Source organism: Ips typographus, linkage group LG16 (genome assembly GCF_016097725.1).
Source record: "Ips typographus isolate SLU linkage group LG16, UJ_Ityp_2.0, whole genome shotgun sequence".
NCBI classification, from domain to species: domain Eukaryota; kingdom Metazoa; phylum Arthropoda; class Insecta; order Coleoptera; family Curculionidae; genus Ips; species Ips typographus.
This window is the reverse complement of record NC_138437.1, coordinates 557,676-584,832: the sequence shown is the minus strand read 5'-3', so window position 1 is coordinate 584,832 and position 27,157 is coordinate 557,676. Positions and strand designations below refer to the sequence as shown.

Sequence of the window (27,157 nt, the reverse complement as noted above, 5' to 3'; positions counted from 1 at the left end):
TGATAATAACATAAGAACCATTTACCAGTTTTGCTTACCTAGTTTTACAGATTTTCTTCTACTGAACAGTGTTTAAACTAGTTTGCTCTGTGTTGTATTTTCCAGGACAAATGTTGTAACCAATTCGTTTAGGCTGGACTTGATTGTGTAAAAAAGCTCTATCTATATATATCTGGATCAGAAATGGAAAACATTATCTAGGAATCGAGAAGTAGTTTTAAGAGAAAAGTGTTTATATTTTTGGAATAAAGTTTTTCCCATACCCTCTCTAGCAAATAAGCAACATCGGTTAATTTTAAGATTCATATGAAAAAAGGAAAGACGAGAATTTGATTTTGTAATATAGAATTTTAGTGTTCGGGGCGAACTTTTGGGGGAGGGGCATGTAACATAGTAATTACACTATGTTCCGTACCTGCATTTGCTTCGGTCTCCCCCAATACCAGACTTATGTAAACAAGATCGGCGAATTGGGGTCATGATGTGGGTATAAATACAGCTTCAAAGCACGTACTAATCACCGAACTCTGGGGTCTTCCCCAGAGGGAGGTCTCTGACTGATCTCTGGGATAGTCTGGGTTCACCATCTGTGTAGCTTTTAGTGGAGCAGGTGGTAACCAAGTGCAAGCACCCGGGAATCAGCCTGTTAAAGGAAATAGCACGGGCGAGCAGCATTAGTTGCCGTACCGGCTTATCTCCCTTTAGCAGTACCATAGCGTCTTATTCGGCGTGGTGAATGCCCTGGGACACTAGTCTAGGGTTCTATTCACCCCCGGTAAGCGTGTGCCCTTCGCGAACCTCAGTAACCATTCCCGCTGATACACCGTACATCATGATCCTCGCCTTCTTGGCAATCTGGGGGTAAGACCATTGTAGTTGTATCTTTAATAAAAGCGGATTACCTGTACACCTGTGGTTTCCTTCCTCTGAGCTACCCGTTAACGTGACATAATATACCGACTTAACATGATCGATTCTAAGAAAGGAAACAGATAAATACTCGGTTGAAGTTGTAATTTAATTCTTTATTGACAGATACACATACCGCCGATAACAATAGATAAAACAATTAAAATAACGACAATAAAAGCGAATTTTATTATATCATTTGACTGATTAGAAACACAACTTTTTACAATACTTAACAATGTAAATTTTAAAATACTACAATTGGCACTTGATTCATATAACTATTATACTAACAAGTAAATCCGTTTTTTAAATCTGCAAGCGTTCTGTTTCATAAGCGTTTAGCATTAAAAAAAAAACATTTAAATCTTGAACTTACATAAATACATAATAACTGTAATTAACAAAAATCAACTAACAGTCAAGTTAATAAAAACAACAGTTAAAAATGTTAAATTACAACATTCTCTGAACTTCGTAGGAGTTAAATTTGATTACAATAAATATCGGTTAAAATAAAGTTAAAATTAGATCAACAGGAAGTAAACACTATTAAAGGACCTTTCAGAAACACATTTTCTAAGTGGTTTTTTTACAATCAATATTTGCAATAAATATTACTTTTAAGGTTTAATCTCAACAAGGAATACAGGAATTCTTGTTATGTATAAACCACAAAATATGTGAAATGTAAATTAGGTAGATTTTTTTTTAAATGTGGACATTGTAGTCCACTTTAAATTTCTGTGCCAGAGCCAGAAGTGCCTATTCAATGTAACGTTCTTCACCAATACTTTAATAAGTTAAAAAATAAATAAATTGTTCAAGTTAAAAATTTGCATAAATAAACAAGTAAAAATAGTCACGTGATCTTTGTAGGCAAATTTGGTAGTTGAAAATAATCACAGGACTTTCAGACAATTCTTTCAATCCTAAAAATGGGTTACGTGGCCTTCAAAACAACATTTTGAACCTTAAATATAGTTACGTGACTGTAAGGATGTTATTGTAACCGTAGAAGGGTCACGTGACCTTCAAGATTCCATTCGACGCTTCAAATAGTCACGTGACCTTTGTCACCTTTGTAGGTGAATTTAATAGTTGAAAACAATCACGTGACTTTCAGAACAACACATTTTGACCTTAAATAGGGTGACGTCACTGCAAGGATGCCATTTCAATTGGAAGTAGAGTCATATGACCTTCCAGATTCTGTTCGATGCTTGAAAATAGTCACGTGATCTTTGTAGGTAAATTTGAGAGTTAAAACTAATCACATGACTTTCAGACAATCGTAACAATGGTTACTTGACCTTCAGAACAACATTTTGACCTTAAATATGGTCACGTGACTGCAAGGATGCTATTGTAACCGTTAGAAAAGTCACGTGACCTTTAAGATTCCATTCGACGCTTGAAATAGTCACTTGACCTTTGTAGGTAAATTTGACAGTTGATAACAATTACATGACTTTCAGACAATCCTTTCAATCGTAACAATGGTTACTTGACCCTCAGAAGAACATTTTGACTTTAAATAAGGTCACGTGACGGCAAGGATGCTATTGTAACCGTTAGTAGAGTGACGTGACCTTCAAGATTCTATTCGACGCTTGAAATAGTCACGTGACCTTCGTAGGTGAATTTGACAGTTGAAAATAATCACGTGACTTTCAGACAATCCTTTTAATCGTAACAATTGTTACTTGACCTTCAGAACAACATTTCGACCTTAAATATGGTCACGTGACGGCAAGGATGCTATTGTAACCGTTAGTAGAGTGACGGGACCTTCAAGATTCCATTCGACGTTTGAAATAGTCACGTGACTTTTGTAGGTGAATTTGATAGTTGAAAACAATCACGTGACTTTCAGAACAACACATTTTGACCTTAAATAGGCTGATGTGACTGCAAGGATGATATTTCAATTGTAAGTAAAGTCATGTGACCTTCCAGATTCAATTTAATTCTTGAAAATAGTCATGTGATCTTTGGAGGTTAATTTGATAGTTGAAAACAATCACGTGTGACTTTCAGAACAACATATTTTGACCCTAAATAGGGTGATGTGACTGTAAGGATGCTATTTCAATTGAAAGTAAAGTCATGTGACCAGTGCCGTGAGGACCTTCCCCGGCGTCGCAACAAATCGCTTTCGTGCCTTATCGTGGCTCATTGTTGTACTAACCGGTTATTATTAGTAATTTTATCCAAGACTTGGGTACATTTTCTGCTTATTTTTTTTCAAATCTGCTTGATTTTAATTTTTCACATTAATTTTCATAGCTAATCTCATTAAATTGTGCTTTTGATTTTGGGGTGAATACTCTCCTCCATGGGCGATACGGGAGTAGGGAAGGGCCACCCCCCCTCGCAAACTTTTAAAGATTAGGAGGCTCAGTCAGAATCTCAACAGAAAGAACGTACTGTGGTCCTTTTTATGTGCATGTGGAATCTCAAACAATTACAAACATAGACCGGTTCTCCCACCTTAAAATCGCTCGTGACATATTTAACTTGAAATTGAATGATGTTGAGAAAATTAGGAATAAAATTTTAAATGGATTGTGTATAGAGTTCTACACATTTACTTCAGCTAATGCTCTTTTGAAAAATACATTGCTTATACAAAAAGGGTATAAGATTTTTATCCCACTTAACTTTACTACATCTAAAAGCTTGGTTAGACTTCTCTGAAGAAGAATTGTGTTGGCTGAATGTTAGCTTGTAATTGCAAAAGTAATATAATTAGTATCAAAAGATTAAGTAGGAGTTAAGTTAAGTTATCAAAAATGACAGTATAGAGTATGTCCCTACGGGAACTTGTTTATTCACTTTTAAAGGATCTATAGGGATCCAAGGGAAATAGAATTTTTTGGACTACCCTTACCTGTCGCCAGTTACCCAATGTTAGTCTTGCCTCTTAAAAACTGTAAAGATCGAGAAAAATGCTTCAATTGTGGTGAAAAAAATTCAAAAAATCACGTGATTCTTATTGAGGGAGTAGACAATAATCCCACTTCATATGTCACTTTTGTCAGGAGAACCACAGAAGTACTAACAGAATATATTAGACAACAGAAAATCAAGATATTAATGGCCTATGAAAATTTAACCTATCATGACGCCTCAAATGCCTGTAAAAAGACTTATCGCACACCAAACGATTTCTTTTACAACCCCTCTGACTTTCCCCAAACAACTACACAGACCCCTAAGAAGTAGCCCTAAGAAACGTTCATATTCTCAAACAGTTAAGTGAACCCTTGAAGAAAAGAGGGATTCAACAATCAGGTTGTTATGACCGACAGGCCCACAAAGAGGCTTTGTTTTTCCCTAACTCTCGACCCGAAAAAAACAATTCTTATCAAGTTTCTGATACTAATCACCTCCCCTCTACTTCTACAGATAGAACACCAATTTATGATAATTATAATTCCCAGCAAAACCAATACCATAAGCAGATGTCCCATAGTGCCCTTAATAATTATGAACACAACGACCAGAGGTCAGGTTATTCGCATGCACAGGAAGATATTAATATTTTATTGGACAAATTTTTAGAAACACCGAGAGGTATAACTGTAAATATCAATTTTAAGTGAACTTAATAAGGAGATATACAGGGATTATGATGATCCAAAAATGACTCATAACAATAACTTATCTATTATGCAGTGGAATATTAGAAGTATACAGAAAAATAGAATTGATCTTATTAATCTGATTCATAAGCACAGACCTGATTTATTTTTTATCAATGAGACTTGGTTGAAGCAGGAACGGGGTTTCTTTCTGAAGACTTTTCACATTATACGCCAGGATAGGGAGGTGCTTATCAAGGATTATGTACTCTTTGATTTCATTAAAAAATACAATAATGGATACATCAAAATTAAAAATGTTTATCTAACTAATATCTATAGCAGCAATAATAACTAATGAATTGTTGGAGGAAATTTTAAATTTGGGAACGCCCATGATCCTTGTCGGCGATCTTAATTGTCATCACCCAATGTGGGATGAAGTAACACCAAATAAGGGTGGTAAAACATGATTTTGTCTTTAAAAACGAGTTAATTATTCTGAATGATGGCGCGCCCACTCTGTTTCAGAATCCTCACCATGTCAAAAGTGTAGTTGATCTTTCAATAGTTAGTAGCGAATTGGTAATACATGCTGAGTGGTCCACTCTATCAGAGTGCGGCACAAGCGATCATTCTCTTTTGTGAATCTTTAAATTGGGATTCGAGTATAACTTATATATGGAATAAAATCAAAAAATTCTCTAGTAAAAATAACAAACACTCAAAGGAAATCAAATATTTCAGATGATATAAAACTTATAATACTGGAAAACATGGGTGTATGTGATATCAGACCTGATTTCAGTTTGGTTAATTATAATAGAAACGATGTTGATGATTTCTTCATTCAGGAACTTGATAACAGCTTACAGAACAAAAAAATTACGGCTCCAGGAATGGACGATGTATCATATCAATCGTTCATCATTCAAAATATAGAAAGATGAACTTGAAATACCATCTTCATGGGAACAGTACAATATAATAAGCATCTTATAACCCAATAAAAATAGAGAATTGCCAGAATCTTATAGGCCGATTGTACTGTCATCATGTTATCTGAAGACATTAGAGATTATGATTAAAAATAGACTTGAATGGTTCCTGGAACATGATAATGATTTTTCGCATTTTCAAACTGGTTTTCGCAAGGGTATGGGTATCCAAAATAATATAGCCTTCCTAAGTTCATGTGTGGAGTTAGCTTTTTCAAAACAGGAAACAATTATTACTGTTTTTCTAGGCTTGAAATGTATACTTCTACGAAGTCTTAAATAAGTTAAAAGTCCCCTCTCAGCTCAACAATACTGTAATTAAAATTCTTCAAAATAGATCACTTTTTACAAGGAAAAACGATTCAACATTTTTTGGCCCAGTGGCTACGTCAGCCGGTGGTTTACCTGGTGGATCTGTTTAGGCTGTAGTTGAGCAACACTCGGTTGGTAGGTTATGCGGATGACTTGATGTTGATATGTGAGGGATCTAATACTGACCAAATGATAAAAGATATATAATCATCTCTCGATCGGATAGTTCAGTGGCTTGAGGGCAGGAAATTACATTTGTCCATTCAGAAGTGTGAAGCTATACACTTCACTAAAGGGAGGAGAAAAGATACGACGCCTAATATTAAAATTGGGGATGTGGTGATTGCATTTAGGGATCGGGTTAGATATTTGGGGGTTATATTCCAAAAGAATTTGAAGTGGGATCCGCACATTGAGATGGTAGTTAGTAGAGCAAAACAGGAGTTGAATGTGTTGAGGGAGGTGAGTAGGGTTTGGTGGGGTGCAGATCCTCAAACCCTGCTAACAATATTTCATGTCCTGGTTAAGTCACACTTTAGATTTCGCATCTTACTGCTATGATAACCCCACAAAGAAAGTTCTTAAAAAATTGGATACAATCCAGTTTGAGGGATTAAGGATATGTTTGGGATGTATGAGATCCACCCCCACGGAGCTTCTGTTGAGTGAGGCTTCGGAACTTTCCTTATGAATTAGAAGAAAAATGTTAGCTACTAATAGTATTTCAAAAATTATACCTATAAATGGCCATCGCCTTTACATTTTATTGAAGTCCCTTAGAACCAGATATATATTAGGTCTTTCCAGATCTAGAACCACTCCCATTCCTGTACTGGCAGATATGATCCCTTATGCACAAAAAATTTTTCAAAGTAACATTCTACCTTGCTTTAATATAGATTTCAAAAGTCAAATGGTTCCTTTAAATAGGCTAAATCTGAACTTAAAAAAACAAGATTGTGATATTAGACAGGCCTTTTATATCCAAACGCAAAAATTTAAACAGACACACAATTTGGGTTTACTGATGCATCAAAGAAAAATGATAGTCGGTTTTGTTGATCAGCAAATATGCAGCAGCAACTGCCTCCTACTGAAACACCTACTGGAGGACATAGCACACATCACTCACAACCGGATATTGGTCAATTTATGACAACCATTAATTTACAGCCCTTATGCAGCAAAATACTGAGATGCTAAGAATTATGCAATTGCAACAGCAAAATTATCAGTGTAATAGTAATATAGCACAACAGTCGAGTTTACATGTTGTTACTGATTACTCGAAGACAATTGACAAATTTAGTGGAGAGAAGGGCCCTGTAGCAGCAAAACAGTGGTTGGACCACTTGGAAACGTCAGCCAAAATCCATAGATGGCCTGATGAGTATACTTTTGAAGTAGCTAGTAGTAATCTGTGTGGTGCAGCACACTATTGGCTTCAGGGAAAGTTGAGTGAATTGAGAACATGGTCCCAGTTCAAACAAGCATTTACTTCAACCTTTACTTTGAGGTTAAGTAAAACAGAGTGTTGGCAAAAATTGCAAAATCGGGTACAAGGCCCAAAGGAAAGTATTCATTCTTATTTTTGTGAGAAAATAGCTTTGTGTAAAGATCTTGAGCTAACATTTGCTGAAACGAAAGAGCAAGTAGCTATTGGCCTTTGGTCTCGTGAATTGTATCATTTTGTAATGTCTAAAGTTCACATGCCTGAAGATCATTTGTATCAGGACATCATCAACTTTGAAAAGACTGAACAAGCACGACGAGCCTTACGTAGACCTTCAACTGTAACTTCTAGCCAACCAATCCCAAGTGGTGGATGGGACAAAATGACAGATTTCTTCAGCAGTCAACACTACCATTTAGACAGACAAGGCCAACATCAGCTGAGGCAACAGCCAGCACCAATTTGGCTAGGGTCAGATGCTATAATTGTAGTGAATGGGGACACCTATCACATCAGTGTTCAAAACCATCACGCCAGAAAGGATCCTGCTACAATTGTGGTGCCATGGGTCATCAGAAGTTGAACTGCCCTAAAGGAAACGTAGCTGTGATACAAGGAGCTTCCTTTACCCCAGGATACATTGTGCCTTTGAAATTGAGACAGGGTGAGTGTGAACTATTTTTAGTAAATAGTATTATTGATTCTGGTAGTCCTGTTTCTCTTATACGGCAATGTAAAGTTAAAAATTTTAGTTTAAATCCAATTGATTTAACTTGTACTGAACTTAGGGGTATAAATGGGGTAAAGCTAGAAATATTGGGCACAATAGAGTTTCAAGTTTTGTTTGAAAGCATTTCCGTCAATGTCTTATTTTATGTGACTTCTAATGACACTACTTCATTTGATTGTTTATTGAGTCGTGATTTTATTTCAAATGAATCTATTTGTGTGTCTTTTAAGGGGCGAGATGTTATAATTACACCAGCTGAAATTCAGTCAATTTTGGACCAAATTTCACTTGTAGGTTTTAGTAAAATTTTGAATATTAATTATGTTGACCCTAATGAAATTGACCTAAAAATTAATAATTGCTTATCTCCTTTAGAAAGGGCATTGTTAGTTGATGTTTTTAATGATTATTATCATCTCCCTACCAGACCAGAACAGCCAGTTCCCAAATATAGTATGAAAATTAGAGTTCAACCAAATCATACACCATTTTATTTTAAGCCACATAGACTGTCATTTGATGAAAAGAATGCTGTCCAGGAATTGATAAATACTATGTTGAATAATGAAATTATCAAAAAAAAGTGAATCTGAGTACAGTTCTCCCATTGTGTTGATAAAAAAGAAAACCAATGATTTTAGATTGTGTGTGGATTATCGCACTTTAAATAAGCTAACCCTGAGTGACAACTTTCCAATTCCTTTGATTGAAGATCAAATTGATCAATTGAGAGGCACTGCTTTTAGTTCAGCAGCATTTTCTGAATTTTTGACAAACTACAATATTACTCATGTTATGATAGCTGTTGGTATACTTAGAGCCAATGGTCAGGTGGAGAGGTTTAATAGGGTAATTGTGCTAATGGTAGCTAAATTAACTGAAACACCTGATCGCTGGAATGTTGTATTACCAGATGTAGAGTTTGCACTGAATAACACTGTACGAGGGCGTATCGAAAAGTAAGGTCTCCAACGATGCCATTTTGGGACGTGAGTTGCTAGGCGAAATTTGACAACAGCGCTACATTCCTCGGTTTCCCCACCACAGTGTAAAATCATGCGCAATACTTTGGGACGGCCAGTCCCTGCGTAGCAGTCGCTTAAGATGGAGCTCCCGCTGAGCTCGCCCGCGAGATGCGAACTGCGCTCAGTCATTCGATTTTTGAACGCAAAAAAGGTTTCTCCGATAGACATTCACCGCCAGTTAGTGGAAGTATGTGGTGAGAAGTGCATGGACATAAAAAACGTGCGGAAGTGGTGCCGGGAGTTTTCTGAAGGCCGCGAAAATGTCCACGATGAGCCGCGGTCGGGGCGGCCGAGTTTACCGGAATCAACGGCTGCTCGAATCGACGAGATGGTGCGCAATAACCGGAGAATAACTCTTTATGAAATAAGGGAAGGTCTTAATGAAGAGTGTGGCTACTTCTCTGTGCAGAATATTGTGTCGGAGGTCCTCGGTTACCACAAGGTGTCCTCCAGGTGGGGGGTTCTGTTGGTGGATTTCATGCCGAAAGGAACAACAATCAACTCAGAAAGCTACTGCGAGACTCTCAAGAAACTTCGGCGAGCCATTCAAAACAAAAGAAGGGGTAGGCTCACCAAAGGAGTGTGTTTGCATCATGACAATGCGCGTCCACATGTGTCACACCAAACGACCACCCTACTTAATGGATTCGGCTGGGATATTATCAACCACCCTCCTTAGAGTCCGGACGTTGCCCCCAGCGACTACCACTTGTTCCCCGCTCTCAAAAAACACCTTGGAGGCCGGAAATTTAAGGCAGATGAGGAAGTGCAAAAAAGCAGTAGTCAGTTGGCTTCGCGGCGCGGCGGGAGAGTTCTACGACGCCGGCATTAAAAAGCTGGTTACCAGGATGCGAAAAGTGATTGAACGACAAGGCAACTATGTAAAAAAATAGCAAAATGTTCAATCTTTCTAACGATGTACGCAAAGTTGTAAATAAATTTGATTTTCTATGGAAAAAAAATAGGAGACCTTACTTTTCAATACTTGCTCGTAAATAAATCCACTAAAGAGACGCCTTCAAAATTATTATTTGGAAGAAATCAGACCGGAGTTGTGGGTGACGATTTAAAGATTTACTTAGCTAACTTTCATAGTAAAAACGAAGATCTAAATTTATTAAAAAACCGAGAAAAAGCTAGTGAGAATATTATTAACTCTCAGAATTATAACAAAGAATATTATGACAAACATCATAGCAAATGTAAAACTTTACAGCTAGGAGATTATGTAGTTGTTCCTAACGTTGATGTGACGCCAGGTGTAAACAAAAAATTATTGCCCAAGTTCCTTACGTTATTAAGAAAGTGTTAGGAAACGATAGATATCTTATAACAGATGTAGAGGGGTTTCAATTGACTCAAAGACCTTATCAAGGGATCTTTGATGCTGGACATTTGAAATTATGGGCTGTTTTGCCACATTAGATGGATTTAAATTTTGTTCTATTTTTTAAAGCTTTTGTGTCCAGTGTTTTGGTTTTATTCCCTGTAATTACGATGTAATTAGTTTTAAGGAAACTCACATGTTGTAGAGTTAATTAGTTAAGTAGTGAAAATGCGTGGTGAGAAACTTTGTGCGGTTTAGTTGATTTAGGCTAATTGGCTTTAGGTCTGTCTTTCTTTGTGATTGACTTAGAATTGAGGAGCAGAATTTCTAGATGCATTTTGTCCATTTTTTCACATTTTTAACCAAAGATGGCATTGCAAACTACATACACAGAGCTACAGTTTTGTAGCAGACAAGACGTACTAAATGAATTTTGTTCCATGCAAATTAAATGATGAAAATGTCCTGGACTTTCTATACGCTGTATGTCCATTGGTGGTAGACAAACTAACAGAAGTTTGTCCTTGTGCCGTGGACTAACTGCTATTTGGTTGTCGTTGCACCTGTAACTGAAGTGTTTTGTGATTCGTGTGCTTCGATTTTCCTGTTTTTTGTACAAAATTATCCAAAATAATGGATGTGATTTTGACAGGGGATCATATATCATAACTACAAGTACTTTAGTAGAATATTTAATAATAATTTTAATATTGCGTTTGAGAGCCCTGCCACTGACGTATGTGGCTTTTGTGTTAGGACCCAAACCCAAAAAAAGAAATTAGTATTTCCAAAGACAAAAATGAAATAGACAATTTAAAAACATCTTTACATGTACATAAAGTACGGGCCAAACAATTTTTCAAGCTTATGAAGGAGAAGCCAGAACAGAGTGTTTCGTACTGTTTTGACCTTCAACAGGTTCAAGTCTTACCAAAGGTGCCGATTCAAGATGCATTTTATGCACAGCAGCTGTCTTTTTATTGTTTTTGTGTCACTAACGTGGATATTAAAAATCCAGTATTCTACACCTGGATGGAACATCAGGCAAAAAGAGGATCTGCAGAAACAAGTTCTGCGTTACGTGATTTTCTTAATAAAGCAGAATTTGGACCAGATATCAGACAGTTAAGATTATTCGTGGATGGATGTGCAGGACAGAATAAAAATTCACATGTGATGCATATGCTTATGCTATGGATGCAGAGAGATGCCCCGTAAAGCATTAGATCTGTGGTACTTACATTTCCGGTACGCGGACATTCTTATTTGCCAGCGGACCGTGTTTTCGGGCAAAATTGAAAAAGTTGCACGATCCTACAGTACAATAAAAACACCTACACAATACTATGAGAATTACTCCAAGAAGGGAGTTGTTAGGCAACTTGGTAGGGACTGGGTTGTTTACGATATAAAAACTGCCTTTCAATCCTTAAAGAAAATTGAAGAGAAAGAGAAAATTATTAAGAGGTCACAAAATAACACCGATATTTTGCTTAAGACTGAATTGCTTTACAGAAATGACGATCCCACCAAACAATATCAAACGTTATTAAAACGCGGAAAGAAGCTTGCAACTATACAGTTACCTGCGGTAGCACTTCATAAGGAAATTAAACCGAAAAAACTTCTGAGCCTCTCGAAACTATTAGTGGAACTGTCAGGAGAAAATTGGGTCAACGACCCTGAGCTAACATGGCTACAGCCAATTCTCACTGACAATCGTCAGCGAAATGATAATCAAGATACCCAAGATGATATTGACGATGACGACGTTACCGAAGAAACTGACATGTTATGCTATTGCAATGATAGCGATGGCGGCGACATTTAGGACAGTGTCTAAAATGTCATTATTTTTTTATTTCATTTTTAGATATTATTTTGTATTTGAAAATAATATGCTATTTTTATAATCTGCTTAATTCTTTTTAGTTGCTTACTACCAAGTCAGGCATGGCGCTTTAAGTAAACAACCAAAATGCATTTTGTCCCAGGGAGACAATCTAAATGCAGTTTGTCCAACAGTCTTTTTAGTTTTTTGGGATATAATCAATACTAGATTTGTCGCATGTAGGTGTAATATTTGCATGATTGTTAATCAAATTTTTGAGTATATTAATTTGTTAGACAATTTCTTTCCAAACGCGTATCAGTTTTTCTTTATTTACCAACATTACAAAAAATGCATCTAGAAAGTCTGCTCCTCAATTAATTAATGGGTTAGTTCATTGTTAACGGATAAGGTTGATAGCAAATAAATTGGAAATTTGTGCTGCAGTTAGGCTGGATTCATAGTTCTAATTCCGCAAGAAGTAAGAAGTAAGCAGCAAGCAGTAGGAGTAAGAAGTAGCCTTCCGCAAATGTTTCAATTCATAGTTTGACGCTTCGACGTTAGTAAACTGATAGACTACAGATTATTTGACAGTTTATTTTTTTGTTTACAATATAAATTTGGTTAGAACTTTTTATTTCTATTCTATTCATTGAATGTTTGCTGAATTTTACGGAAAATGGATTTTGTCGATGACTATTTTATCATAGCAGCTGCAAGTAATCAAAGTGAAAACCAGAAAAATAAACCAGGAAAGATCGGATACTTGACAAATGACAATTCGAAAACCCACGAATGGGTGAAACAGGCAGCACGAAGCAGTAAGAAGCAAGGTAAGAAATGAAAATGATTCATTTTTGCTGCTTACTGCTTGCGGTTCATGCGGCTTGCGCTTATTTGTCAAACTATGAATGAAAGTGCTTCAAGTATATTGTTTATTTGTAATTCGGCTTACTGCTTACTTCTTACTTCTTGCGGATTTCAAATTATGAATTCAGCTTTAGGGTAAGTTAAGAATTGCTTAGTTTGTAAGGTTGTATGTGGAGTTTTAGGTTAGTTGGAGACTAGCGAGGTCGCTATTTAGTCAGGATGGTCGAGTTATAAGCATTTATCCTGTATAAGAAGGTATATGATGTATTGTATAAATGTCATGAATGACAAGCGACGGATGACGGTAGATGGAGAATGGGGGGAGTGATCTTAGTGTTCTTACTTTTTTTGGGAAAAGTATGTGTTTTTGATGTTATCTGGTGCTTTGTGCCCATTATTGGAAAAAAACTAATTATGAAAAATACCACTAGTGTTATTAACCGTTGGACATTCTAAACCTCCCCTTACATTTTTAATTACTAGAATGTAATATTGAAATGTAAGACGGAACAGCTCGTTTTAATGCATACATTTTAAATTGGAACTTTAAATTAAATTCTACTAGGAAGATGACACAATTACTTTTTTGAGTAATTGTCACACCTCTGTAATATTATACGAGTTTCGGAAAATGTATTAAGCAACCCATCAATGGTAATATGAATATTATCATTAATGAATTGTTTGACGTTACAATTTTTCTGAATAATCAACTTTTAAAATGTTAAACTTTTGCACGTGCGTTATGAAATGATTGAAACTAAGTTACGATCTGCTGATTTAGACAATCACTAGAATTCTTTTGCTTTTTTCTTTGTTGCCGACAAACACAAATGAAAAACAGAATGTATATAAAATTCAAATAAAAATATTCGGTCATTAACCAAACCACTTTCAGTCCTTCGCAGTAAAATTTAATTCTATTGACTATTTCAGTTATGTAAGGGTAATGAAATACCCTGTGTGTATGTACAAAATAAATGAAATTCTTTAAATTCCCACTATTAATGAGTTTGTACTCATAAATCAGTTAATTGGTAATAGGCTCTTCTGACTCAGTCACATTTAAGTAACTATTTTGTTAAAAACCAGTTTAACATGTTTCTATGATAGACAATAAATAATTCATAACCAATAACAATCCTTACTCACCTAAGCTCGTAAGTCCCATTATTTCGGATTTAAGCTGTATGCATTGTTCCTCCGATTCAACAATTTTTCTCACTAATTCTAATTTTTTGATTTCCAGCATGTGATTTTCCCACTGCAATAGACGCTTCAAATCTTCAAAGTTCGGTGGAATTGTTTTCTTTTCCTTGTGCTTTTTATGAGGTGCCAGTTCTTCAATCTTTCTTTTATACTCGTCGATTATTTTGTTTTCTTGGGCGATACTCGTCTCCAAGCGTTGAATAAATTCCATCATTAACTGGTTTTTAAAATGAAGGCAGATGATTTTGTTGTTGTAGTAGGTCCATTTTGATAAGCGTTCTTCATAATAATAATCAACATTGTAGTTGATTGGAGCAATTGATTTTTCTTGCAAGCTTTTTGAATCTTCACTTGTGTAAAAAGGTACTATGGTTCGATCCATCAACGGGGAGACATAGTCTCTATCAGCAACAAGTGCAGCGCCACCTATATCAGAACCATCTTCGTCTGTTTCATAACTATTCTTATCGCTGTCAGTCTGGACGTGTTCAGGTTCATCATATAAATGTTCTTCTTTCTCTTTTTCAATTGGCTCTACTCCACTAGGCGCAATCTCTTGCTCTTCTTCACCCACTTCAGCTGCATCATCTTCAGCGTCCTGTAAGTCACTTGACTGTTCTTCATTTCCGTCAGTGTCTTCCGCTACAGCTGCTTGTTGAGGTTGATTAATTTCCTTTTTAAGTTTTCTCTAAAAAGTACAAAGTTGTGATTGCAATCAGATTAATTAAAACAATTACCTTCAAATCCGTTTGAACTCTTTGGACATCCCACAATTGATCTTGTCGCCAACTGGAACAGAACCCTTGCTGCATTTCCCAATGAATCACATTTAAAGCCGACTCCAACTTAGCGAGTTCTCTCTCAATTAGAACTGGATCATCTGGATAAGAACTTGCAGCATCCAGTGGGTGGACATATTTAACAATTTGCAGTTCGGGATAAAGATCGATACGGTGTGTTATTAGAGCTTGCAATAGTCTTGAAGACACGTGCAAGGTATGATTGACGGCTTGTGCCAAATTCTGTTTGTTCATTTTATTTACTTGATCCTGCAAAATATTATGTATCAGCGCATGTTTTTAAAGCAAATGCTTTTATGTAAAATACCGTATTGTCTGTGTAACGCGGGCTATACAGGGTGTTTCAGAGTTTTTGTGACAAAAGCCTAGGGGAGATTCTTCTGGCAAAATCAAGCAAAAAGTTCAACATGTGTCCGCAAGTGCTTTGTTCTCGAGATACAGGGTGTTCGTACATCTTAAGTTCATAAAGTTTGTTGAAAAACGGGTTTTTGTGATCGATGACACTACTGACAGAACTGACCTTAATTTAAAGAACTAGTATTTACATTTGTGGTTGTTTTTTAAGCAGGTTTTACACCGCGTTTTGATGTCATAGATATTCATGAATTTATTCATGAAGCTGCTTCAAGAACGAACTATATCAGTGTAAAACAAAATTTTATGTCAAATTTTTTACGGAATAGAACAGGTTCTATTTTCATCCAACTTATTTGATTAAACTTGCCGTTTTGCGTAATGCCAACTACCAACAAACAAAAACGAAAAAGTGAGAGCTGCAGAATTCAATACATAAACACAGTATTCAGGATGATTATGAAATCAATCAAAATAAAAATATCAAAAATACCAGAAAAACAAGTAGGAATAACCTGTAATTATTACCACCTAAACATTGAATTCACTTGGTTTGGTTGTTGTGTGTGGTTTCATCAATTTATTTGAGGCATAAAATTTGATAAAATAAATGGCTTTACTGTTATGATTTATGAACTTGTAGGTGTTTAGTTTGAATCCAATCTTATAATTAGTTTAACGAATTTTCAAAGGTTTATAGAGAGGTTAGCAGCAATAGGATTCCGTTTTTATCAATGACGATAATAATTCATATTATTATCAATGATCAAATACATTTTTTGATGAAGATTCAAGCTCTTCTGATGAGGATACAAATTTAATAATTAATAATAAAACTATTATTAAAATTAATAAAACACGCCAGCGCCATGTAAAAATTAATAATTATTTAGGAGTGGTGATAAGGTATTCCCAGGAAGATTTTCAAATCTATTTAATTAACTTTTCTTAAAAATCTGTTCTGCTTCTACAGGAAACAAATCTATTTGGTACAGCTCTCCTGTTTCAAAGTCATTAATAGTCACGGTGACCCTCTCCACGTTTTAATAATGAGAAGTGAGAACAATGAACAAAGCCCATACCATAGACTAAATGATAAGTACAGACAACCAGCGCAATGTAATTAAAGTGGCATCCAAAAAGGAAGCCGTTTACGCTTCAAGGACTTCCTTTAGGTAGACTCTAAGAGATGGCTCTAATACAGCTCGTCATTGCAGACATAGTTGCCAACTTTTGCAGTATTTCCTATAATCCGCTTTCTTTTGCTATCCCATCTGAACTGCGTAAGAAAGCTTGATTTTTTCAAATAAATTTGAGTTAAATTACTCGTAGTTTGAAAACTAAACAAGATAAGAATTTCTGGTTTGAGGTATCGATAATAAAGATTCTATTTATTTTATAAGTCACAGGACTCTCTTTTAACGTGAAAATAGAATCCTGAAGGTCACGTGACAGTTTTTATGTTTAGAATTCTTTTTCAAATCGCGTGACTTTTTAACGTCAAAACAGATCCTGAAGGTCACGTCACTCTTTTAAGATTAAAAATGGAATTTATAATTGCACATGACAGTTTTAAATGTCAAAATGTCATTTGAACGATCACGTAATCGTTTTTCAGTTTAAACCAATATTTTTAAAGACACGTGACCCTCTTTACAATGTAAATGGTATTGTTTTTAATGGTAAATTTTCAATTATTTTAACGTCAAAACGAAATCCTAAAGGTCACATGACTGTTTTAGATGTCAAAGTATTATTTGAACAGTCACCTGACTCCTTATGATGTGCAAATGGTCACGTGACGATTTTCGAAAATAAAATATATTTTTAAAGGTCACGTGACTCTTATTTAATGCCAAAACGAAACCCTGAAGATCACGTGACTGTAAATGACAAAATATTATTTGACGGGTCACGTGACTTTTTTTCAATAATTAAATTGAATTTTAAAGATTACGTGACCGTTTTTTAGTTTTAAACTCTAAATCTCGTGACTCATTTTAAGATACAAATGGTCACGTTACTGTTTTAAGATTAAACATGGAATTCATAATGTATTAAGTATAAAATAACCGTTGATCAATATCAAAAATAAACTAAAAATACAACGAAATGAAACACAATAATAATTAAAGAAAACACACACAAAATCTGTTATTTTTTGCCTAGAAAGAAAACAAAAAAATGTGATTTGTCAACTAGACAACGCCGCATTAAAACTGATGTTTTCCAACAGTCAAAAGATCCGAATTGCTGGGTCTGGCTTTAAAATTACGCGAATATGCGTTTAGTGGTGCCATCTCACGCTGCTTACTTAAATTAATTTTTAGTTCCATTATCACTGTTTGTCTATACTTATCATTTAGTCTATGCCCATAAAAAAACTTATCACTAGAATCAGGATTCTGCCTTTTCTATTTTCTTTAATGGAGGACCACAACAAATGCCGGAAAGGCTAATACATAACCTCAAAAAAGCGTACAGTGTCATTGGTCAAAATTCCAACTTCCAACATGAAATCAACTTCCATCAGCTCCAAGGCTTGGTGGAAAGTTGAGGCTATGTTGGATTTCATTCACTGATTTATGTTGACTTAAAAGACAGTGACAGGTGGATCCACCATTAATTGATCAGCACTTTAAGAACACTTTTTATAAAATTGTGGTGCTTGTGTTGGCAAAAATACCTAAACTGTTGAGTATAATTTTGTTGAGAGAAGTTACTCATTTATATTCTTTAAATTTTGTTTTTCACTATTTTGTTTCCCAACCAGTAAAAAGAAAATCTATTAATATAAAAATAAATATTGTGTTTCAGATGTGGATATTGTCAATAAAATAATAAAACAAAATGATTTAGAAGCAAACAGCAAAAGCTTTAAACTGAAAATTTTGAGAAGAACAAATGTGGCTAATGGAAGATTTAGTTTAATTTTGGAAATTTTTGAAACACTATAACTCGATGATGAATAAGCAAAAAATGAATATAGGATGGAGTAAGTGCAATGTTTATAGTAATTACGGTATTATACGTTGTTACAACTGTAATAAATATGGTCACATTCAAAAAGACTGTACTGATCAATTGACTTGCGCCAAATACTCTGGTAACCATGATGTGAAGAACTGCAAACTGCTAAGTAACTGTAGTAAGTGTGTAAATTTTATAGCGTCTAATAAAAAAACAAAACATGAATTAAACATATAAACGTATAGAAAAAAAACTAGAAAAAATAAATTCCATTTGTCAATGAATTCGTGCATTTTATATTTTAACTGTCAGGGTTTTTTAAATAATAAGGATGACATACTGATATTGATAAGTGATTGGAAACCTAGCCTAGTGTTTTTATCAGAAACTCATGTGTCTGATGATGTTGAACATGCTGAATTGAAGGTAGACGGCTATTGTCTGGAACAGTGTGTAACTGGAAATAGGAGAACTGGAGGAGTGCTCGTTCTCGTCAGAGCCGATGTTAGGTATGGGGTGAGAACAGTCCAATGTGTTGATAATTTTGTGTGGTTGTTGTCTGTAGAGTTTTGTTTGTTTAGAGTAAATTACCTGTGTACTGTGTTGTATCATCCACCTCAGAAGGAAGATGCACGTTTTGTTGCATACTTTGAGGAATACCTGGAACGCGTGTCAGAGTTTGGGGGTGTTAATATAATCATGGGAGATTTTAATTTTGACATATCGAAGCCTTGTTTCTATGGAGATAAGTATTGTCTAAAGTTTACATGAATGGGTTCTCCCAGGTTGTTGATGCACCCACGCGAGTCACTGAGCGAAGCGAAACTCTTATTGATTATGTGATCACTAATGACAGTAGTCTTTCGGTCAATGTGCAGCTCACGCCAAAAATTAGTGACCACAATCTTCTGTCATTTTGCATTGATGGGAGATCCGTGGATAACTCAGATATAATAGTGCATAATAGATCAATGAGAAATTATAGCATGGAGAGGTTGCAGGATTATTTGCTTCATGTTGAGTGGAATAGAAATAGTGGAGACGTAAATGTTTTAGCGGATAGTTTTGTGGGTGATGTAGAGTATTTTGTAAATTGCATATGACCTGTGACTAAAAGAGCAATTAAGCATAATCACTTTAATAAAGCCTGGATAACAGATGACGTTAGAGAAAATATGAAGATTAGGGACAATTTGTACGATCGTGCTGTTTCTCAACGGAATGATGTCGTCTGTAGTGAATATAAAAGAGTTAGGAATTATGTCGTTACACAAATCAAAATTGAAAAAGAACGGTTCTTTAAAGAAATCATTGATGACAACAGACAAAACCCTTATGAAATGTGGAAAAAATTGAAGCTGTTATTGCCTGGTAAGCGCTCTACTGATCCAGATGAAATTAGGTTTGAAAATCGGAACATTTCACACGAATCTGCAATGGCCAATGAATTCAATAAATATTTCTTAGATAGTATTGATTCTATCGTAGCTCAAAGTTTAAATGTTTAATCATTGCTGATATTAAAAGCATATTAAAGGATATGAAAAATGTAGCAGGTGTGGGGGGAATCTCAAAGAAAGTCTTGTGTGATGTATGTGATGTAGCCTGTGATCGTCTGCTTAATATTGTAAATACGTCTCTGTCAAATGGAAAATTTCCTGAGCGGTGGAAAGAATCAACGGTTGTTCCTGTTGCTAAGGTCACAAATACAACTCAGTGTCATGAATTTAGACCAATAAACACCGTAGAGGTTTATGAAAAAATGTTGGAAACAGCAGTAAAAATTCAGTTACAAGATCATTGTGACAGGAATAGCATTGTTGTGGAGAACCAATCGGGCTTTCGTGAACGTCCTTCTTGTGAAACTGTTGTAGTTAATTTATGTGATATTTTTAAAAGAGATGTTGGTAACTTTGTGTTGGCGGTGTTCCTCGATTTTAAGAGAGCCTTCGAGACAGTTGACTGCCAAATTTTAATAAAAAAATTGCTATGCATGGGCTTGAGCGGTACGGTTCTGGGATGGTTCGAGTCTTATTTGTCTAACAGACATCAAAGAGTAAAGTATAAGAATAGCATGTCTGAACCGTTGTGTGTTCAGCATGGAGTACCACAGGGTCTTGGGGCCATTGCTGTTCTTGCTTTATGTCAATGGCATCGTTGGGGCTGTGGATCGGTGTTGCATCGACCTGTTCGCAGATGATACAATGATTTACATATCTGGGAGTAACTTGAATCTTATGCAGACGAACGTAAACAACGATTTGGAAAATATATTTAAATGGTTATGTAAAAATATGCTTAGTGTCAATCCACTCAAGTCAAAGTGTTGTCTGTTTGGGAGAAAAAGTAGGTTGAGAAACGTCTCCTTGGTGCAGCTCGATGTAATTATGAATGGCACCAGGATTAGGTGCATAAGTCAAATAAAGTATCTGTTCACTCTGATTATATAACTCGAAAATTTTCAAAGAAGGCTACATTTCGAGAGTTGGAAGACAATTGTCTATAGAGACCAGACTGTTATTAATCATTGTATGCCTTGTGTATGTATACCAGGTGTCCAAGAGCACCCTGGACATAGGAGATTAACATGGGAAAACGGTTTTGATTTTTTTGCGCCTGTACGGTTGATTTGATTGAAAAATCGTGATAATAAAAGTTGTAGTACCTATCACGGACTAGTTTTCTGTATTTTTTTCGAATCTCTAACTTGAGCCCTTTCGTCGTAAAACACGAACAAAAATGCGAAAATTTAAACTTTTTACCTGCACTGTATAAGCGGTTGCCGAGCAACCGTATCCGCAACAATGACCTGTTTACCCGTTGGCGGACATGGGCTAGTGACTCAAATAAGATCTTTGAAATAAGAAGGATCGAACTTTAAAAGTTCTAGTTTAAAGTAAAAATTAAAACCAAAAATGCGTTCAATTTTTTGTTTGTTTGTTAAGAAAAGTAGCGAATATGAAACAAAAGAAATAATCGAACTGGTATAAACACCTGATAACGTAGCTTAGTTTTGTATAATAAAAGTGACACATAGAGTTTGTTCTTACAAGCGACCTGTTAAAACGAAATAAAGGTTTCTTATTATGTTGCGGTGATGTAAACATGCACAACAATGATTTGTGTTCTTATAGCGACTTCAGCTATTACGTTGTGTACTTATGAGTGTTAGGTGCACATTACCCCTAAAATGGGATGAAAGTACCCCTAGATTGGGATGAATTTACCCCGTGCAACGGGATGATGTATAATTATTTTGATGATGTCGCAGTGTGTTTAAATAATACAGATATGTCTGTATTGGTAGAAGTACATTTATTTTAAATGGCACATAGCAATTCTGTTTGCCGTATGTGTAAATAAGGGCCGTAAAAGAATTTTATAAGAACAAACCCAATGTTAAAGTTGAAAACAAGAAAAAGAAAGACTAATACAAACATGTTTACAAAAAGCTCGTTTCTTGTCTCTTTTAATCAGATGAAAATTGAAAAACAACTACATTTGTCTAAACTTTCATGTATCGAAGATTCCTAATACTGACAGCAATCGGTTATGCGTTACTTTGGAAGTTTTCTTATTGGTTGTATTTATTATTCACTTTAAATCGATTATTTCTTGTATTTTTACGTTTCCTCAAAGCACATTACACTCACATTTCAATGAATGAATAGATTTGATCAACTTTTTAGTATAGCTAAATTATTTTTATCTTAAATAAACTGTCAGACTAAGTTCGGCTCGGACGAGGGTACGTCGAGGGGTACGTGTAACACGAGGCTAAACGATCAGCCACCAAGGTAAAATAAGGTAGTAATAGCGTCAACCTTAGTAGCTGCCGCGAGAGCAGACCAAAAAGAGGAAACATCCTCTCAATATGTACATGATGTATTCTTTTATACTTCTTGTACGTGCCTCATTCTTTTCATAATTATTATAGCACATAAACTCATAAAATACGTAGTAAACTGCAGGAAAAGCAGACGCCGTGGAAATCCGAAATCGCCTATAAAAGAAAAAGAAAGAATTGAAATGACTAAGATGGGCGAAAATAAAAGCTCTACAGAATCAAAAATTTTTACGCTCGAATTAAAAGAAAATAAAGAATTACGCTCACTGTCCCAAGGCGAAACAGTATTAGCCCAAATAGAGTGTACTAAAGTACGCAAGTGATTTTCCTTAGTAAGGGAAAAAGGAAAAAATGATACATGTATCTACAATTAATTCTTCTCCTATGCTGCAAGCGGATGACGATCACTTTGTTATTTAAGTCATCGCGGTATGATCATATAAACTGCTGATGAATAAATATCATCGTTATTTCATTTCTAACTTGCACAATCCAGCATACGAGAATAATTAATAAAAAGCGCGCGCGAAGATTAATAATTACATAATGGTATGTAAAAAACAAAATAAATATAAAAAAAATTAATAAGGGGCAAATGAAAGAAAAAGTATATTGGGAAAAAAAATACACTACGAGCATATTCGGTAATTAAGTACCGTAGTCAAAATATGGGGCGTTAAATTCCACGGGTTTACAATTTCAAAAATTATATGAGTTGCTAAATGTAATAAATAAACGGTTGCAAAATGTAACTTGAAGACTTTATAAAAGTCAAACGGGGCACGTAAGAGAAAGATTACAAAGTTTCAATATTAGGACGTTAACTGTTTTCACATGATATAATATGGGCAAGCAGCGTTTGATAAGCATATTACAAGTTTTCGAAGAATCGCAGTAAGCCTTTACAATGTATTAAAACAAAACCAGTGACAGGCAAATGGACAATTTATAATATAGGTTTATATTATATTTAAGAAAAACAAAGGGATTTATTTTTTTCTTTAGTGCATAACTTAACTAAGGCTATTATCAATATGCCTATATATTTTACGAGGGATTTTATGATTATAACGTGAATGTTAAAATAGCAGTAGGTAGTAATACGTTTTTTATTGCGTTTAACACTGACGGGAATTACTACGCGAAGAAGCCAAAAGGAAGCCACTACAAAATGAAGAGTGAACAAGGCTTTAGATCAGACTCGGTAAAAACTAATACACGCCACTGGAAATGAAAACGGAAATCAGCAAAAGCTAAAAGCAACAGGCACAGGAGACTGGAAACGCTGATGATGAAAAACCAGCCACGGGACGTCAGACCGCGACCACAGTTGAGTCGGTTTGTGATCGTGGCCGCGGTAGGAATAGACACACTGAGCCGTGGTGACCTGCCGCGGGGGTGATCCCAACTCGGCTCCCGTCAAGTTGTGTGTCAAGTTATGTTGACGCAATACGATAAGTTTTGTCATCAATACGATAAGTTTTGTTGTTGTATCCGGTCATGACAATACAACCAATAAGACGCTGCTGGAATTCCTGACGCTAACTCCCTTGTGATAACTCCCTGATAGGGCTGTCCACCACAACATTGGGTTGACACGTATTTCCATCTCGGACCAGAGGCTCTTGAGATTCAACGCAGTCCCGAAGATTCGAAAGTTGAAATTGGTTGAGGTATGTTCTCACCAGTGACCAGTTAGATCGTGACAGTATTGAAAATTATGTTTTATCTCTAATTTTAAATTTGTGAAATTGTATTAATGATTTGTACTTGACTTGTGAAATTGCTGTTTGGCATGTGCTTCACCAATAAATGTTGATTGATTGATTGATTGATTGTTATTGTATAACTGGTATTGCGGCCCCTCATCTCAAGTTTTGTTCTGCTCTTTTGTACAGTCTACCTGATTTTAAGATAGATCAGATCCAGATTGTGCAAAATCGAGCAATGAGGTGCATATTGCAATGCAACAGGTATACTCCCATTGTAACAATGTCCACGACTTTAAGCATATTACTTGTCCAAAAAATGATTGTTTGCCGTTCACGTGTTTGTGTTTAAATTAAAAAATGGACTGTTACCACCCTATATATGCAAGTGGATCAAGTCTTTTAACGAAGTCCACAGTTACAGCACAAGAAACTGTTCTGATTTTGTTTTGAGTGGAAATTGTAGAACAACACATATGTTCAATTCAGTATTGTACAAAGGCCTTCAAGATTTTAATGTTACCCAATGTAATAAAAAACTGTGATAATTTGAACAATTTTAAAAGAGCCCTAAGACAACATGTTGTAATTTAAGTGCTTTAGCTTGTTTTTGTATAATGTTTTTACTTTTAATTTGTTACTTGTTTTAAAACTGGTCCACATTTGTCCATTTTATTTTTACACATATTTTAATGTTTATATTTGCATGATTTGTCATTGTGTTTATTTTTATAGCTACATGCTAAATAAATACCATTATTATTATTATTAAAAATTTATACAGTGTGACCCATTTAGAATGGAAACACCCCTATAAAATTTTAGGTTGTTAACCGATTTCAATGATTTTTTTTTGAAATAATTAGGAATGAAATGTCTATTACGGGAGAAAATTTTAAATATTTATTTCAGTTTTCAGGTCATATTACGATACTTTTTCTTGATAGAAAATGGAGAATTTTTATTAGCGATTTTTTTATTGAAAAAATTACTACGCCACTGGATCTATAGTGCTTTCAAATACCTGTGACCAAAATTTTTTTTTTTTTGGTTGATTTTTTTTTTTTTTTAGAAATTAATCAATTAATTAATAATAAACAAGTAAATAGTAACACCATTTCTATGGCAACAGTTGATGCAGGGTGTTCTTTTGTGACCGTTAGCTTAGAGGATTTTTGAATTTTAATTTGTCATAACTTTGTTATTAATGAATGGATTTTCATGAAATTTTGGTCACAGCTATTTGAAAGCACTATAGATCCAGTGGCGTAGTAATTTTTTCAATAAAAAAATCGCTAATAAAAATTCTCCATTTTCTATCAAGAAAAAGTATCGTAATATGACCTGAAAACTGAAATAAATATTTAAAATTTTCTCCCGTAATAGACATTTCATTCCTAATTATTTAAAAAAAAAATCATTGAAATCGGTTAATAACCTAAAATTTTATAGGGGTGTTTCCATTCTAAATGGGTCACACTGTATAAATAGGAGAGTTTTGAAGTAAGTTCTGACACTTTTTAAATATTTTATTCCAACTAAAATATTTAAAGGTTAGGGCATATCTAATTATATCAGAGACATTTTGGGCAATGACCAGAATGTAAGTTTGCATATTGTAACAATTCAATGTGCAATTTATGTTTAACTTTAAAACAAATACTTACCCTTTGAACAACATTGTGAAAGTGCATTATCAGATAACTGAGCAACACTCTATTCTCCAAAGGAAGCATGTGTATCAAAGATCTGAGGTGCTTCTCTCTGGTATGATAGTTTAAAATGGCACCTGCCTCCTCAAATCTGATCAGCAAATCATTTGTAAAAATTGGTTCTGGTAAATCTCTACAAAATAGTCACTAACCTAATATAAAAGATTAAACAACTAAAAAACACATACCTTAAAAAAGCTTTTAAAACACTGGTTACAGTTGGTACATCATAGTCAGAAAGTGTAACAGTTTGTCGGTTGTTATACATTTTCCTGATTTGCTGTACCTTGGTTTTATTTCCACTTGTTTTATACACATACTCAAAATTAAGACCTTCCTGCTCAACAAAATCAATGCATTCCCGAACTGGAAGAGGGATATGAACACCATCATGACATTTGCCTCTTTGACATGCACTAGCTAAGTCAGCACCAAAAATTGGCAATGCATCTGCTATACTTTGAGTATTGCCATCTGCACTGAACTTATTACCAAATCCCAGTTTGCCTTTTTTCTTAGTTCTCGTTTTTGAACTGCATTCTCCTTTATCCTTTGAATGTTCCTTGTCTTTTGATTTGGTGAATATAAAAGCTTTGGATTTTTTTGTTTTACATGGACTGAAATAAGCTCAAATTTAAGGTCCATTCGATAGAAAGTTTATTAAATTTTGACTTGGGAGGATGGTGGCTGATGAGGTATGTAGTCAAGTGGTTGGTTTAATGATAAAAAACATTTAATACAACATAAAAAAGCTTACCTTGCTTCATCGGAACTTTCACCTTCAAGTGCAGCATAGCCCTTGTCTTTATCCTTCTTGTCTTTTTTGTCCTTCCTCTTACCAATAATCATATCCTTTTTGGAGGCTTTTTCGGTTTCGTCATTATCTTAGATAAAATAAAGTTCATTGTAAATAAAAGATAAAATCTTATCTAAAGGATTTTATTAACACTTACAGTCATTATCACTCCCTTTGCGCTTTTCAGACATGTATAAGCCGGGAAAATCTTTCATTACTTCTGGACTGTCAAAATCCATTTCATTTACGAAAAGCGACTTTAATTAAACAGGAAACAAATTTTTAAATCAATTAAGTACATTTCATATGGGACTAGTGACAGTAATTAAATGTTTCTTTGCTGATTTTTTGTTTATAATTTTATTTACGGACTTTTTGACACTTTCAAGCTTAGGCTTAGGTCTTGTCATCTGTCATTGTTTAATGACTGATGACGTTTAATATTTTTTGACATTTGCCGTTGTTTTAGGAATGTTTTTTTAGGTAACAATGGTAGAATTTAAATTTAAATACATGAATATGCCCTAATGCCAGCTAATAGTCATGGCATGGTTATATTTTGATACTCTTTTAATTAAGTTTCAAATCTTCAGTTTCTCAGATCATCAGGTCCCAGAATAATCACTTGGTTATTTACCGCCATTTGCACCGTCGTACTTTAAGCATAGTTTAAGTTAAGTGTGGTTTAGAGTGTGACTTTTTACACCTGTACTGTCAC

General features: G+C 34.9%; 1 protein-coding gene and 1 pseudogene across 1 annotated transcript; one reads left to right on the top strand and one right to left on the bottom strand.

Moving 5' to 3' along the window:
* Positions 1–1,004: 1,004 nt before the first annotated feature.
* Rlip (Ral interacting protein) lies at positions 1,005–26,823 on the bottom strand. Its single transcript, XM_081993888.1, has 6 exons — positions 26,597–26,823; positions 26,401–26,527; positions 25,832–26,260; positions 25,599–25,776; positions 14,989–15,300; positions 1,005–14,939 (listed from the first exon to the last, which is right to left on the bottom strand). The coding sequence occupies exons 1-6, from the start codon at positions 26,676–26,678 to the stop codon at positions 14,187–14,189; spliced, it is 1,881 nt and encodes a 626-aa protein (XP_081850014.1). The 5' UTR covers positions 26,679–26,823; the 3' UTR covers positions 1,005–14,186.
* On the top strand, positions 11,209–12,172 carry LOC145738861 (uncharacterized; annotated as a pseudogene).
* Positions 26,824–27,157: the final 334 nt, after the last annotated feature.

Bases quoted from the DNA above. Each gene is read 5' to 3' on its own strand.
- Rlip (XM_081993888.1), bottom strand. From the start codon at position 26,678: ATGGATTTTGACAGTCCAGAAGTAATGAAAGATTTTCCCGGCTTATAC. The intron at 25,777-25,831 runs GTATGTGTTTTT...ACTATTTTGTAG, and splicing joins GTTTTAAAAGCTTTTTTAAG to AGATTTACCAGAACCAATTT. The intron at 14,940-14,988 runs GTAATTGTTTTA...TGTACTTTTTAG, and splicing joins GAGTTCAAACGGATTTGAAG to AGAAAACTTAAAAAGGAAAT.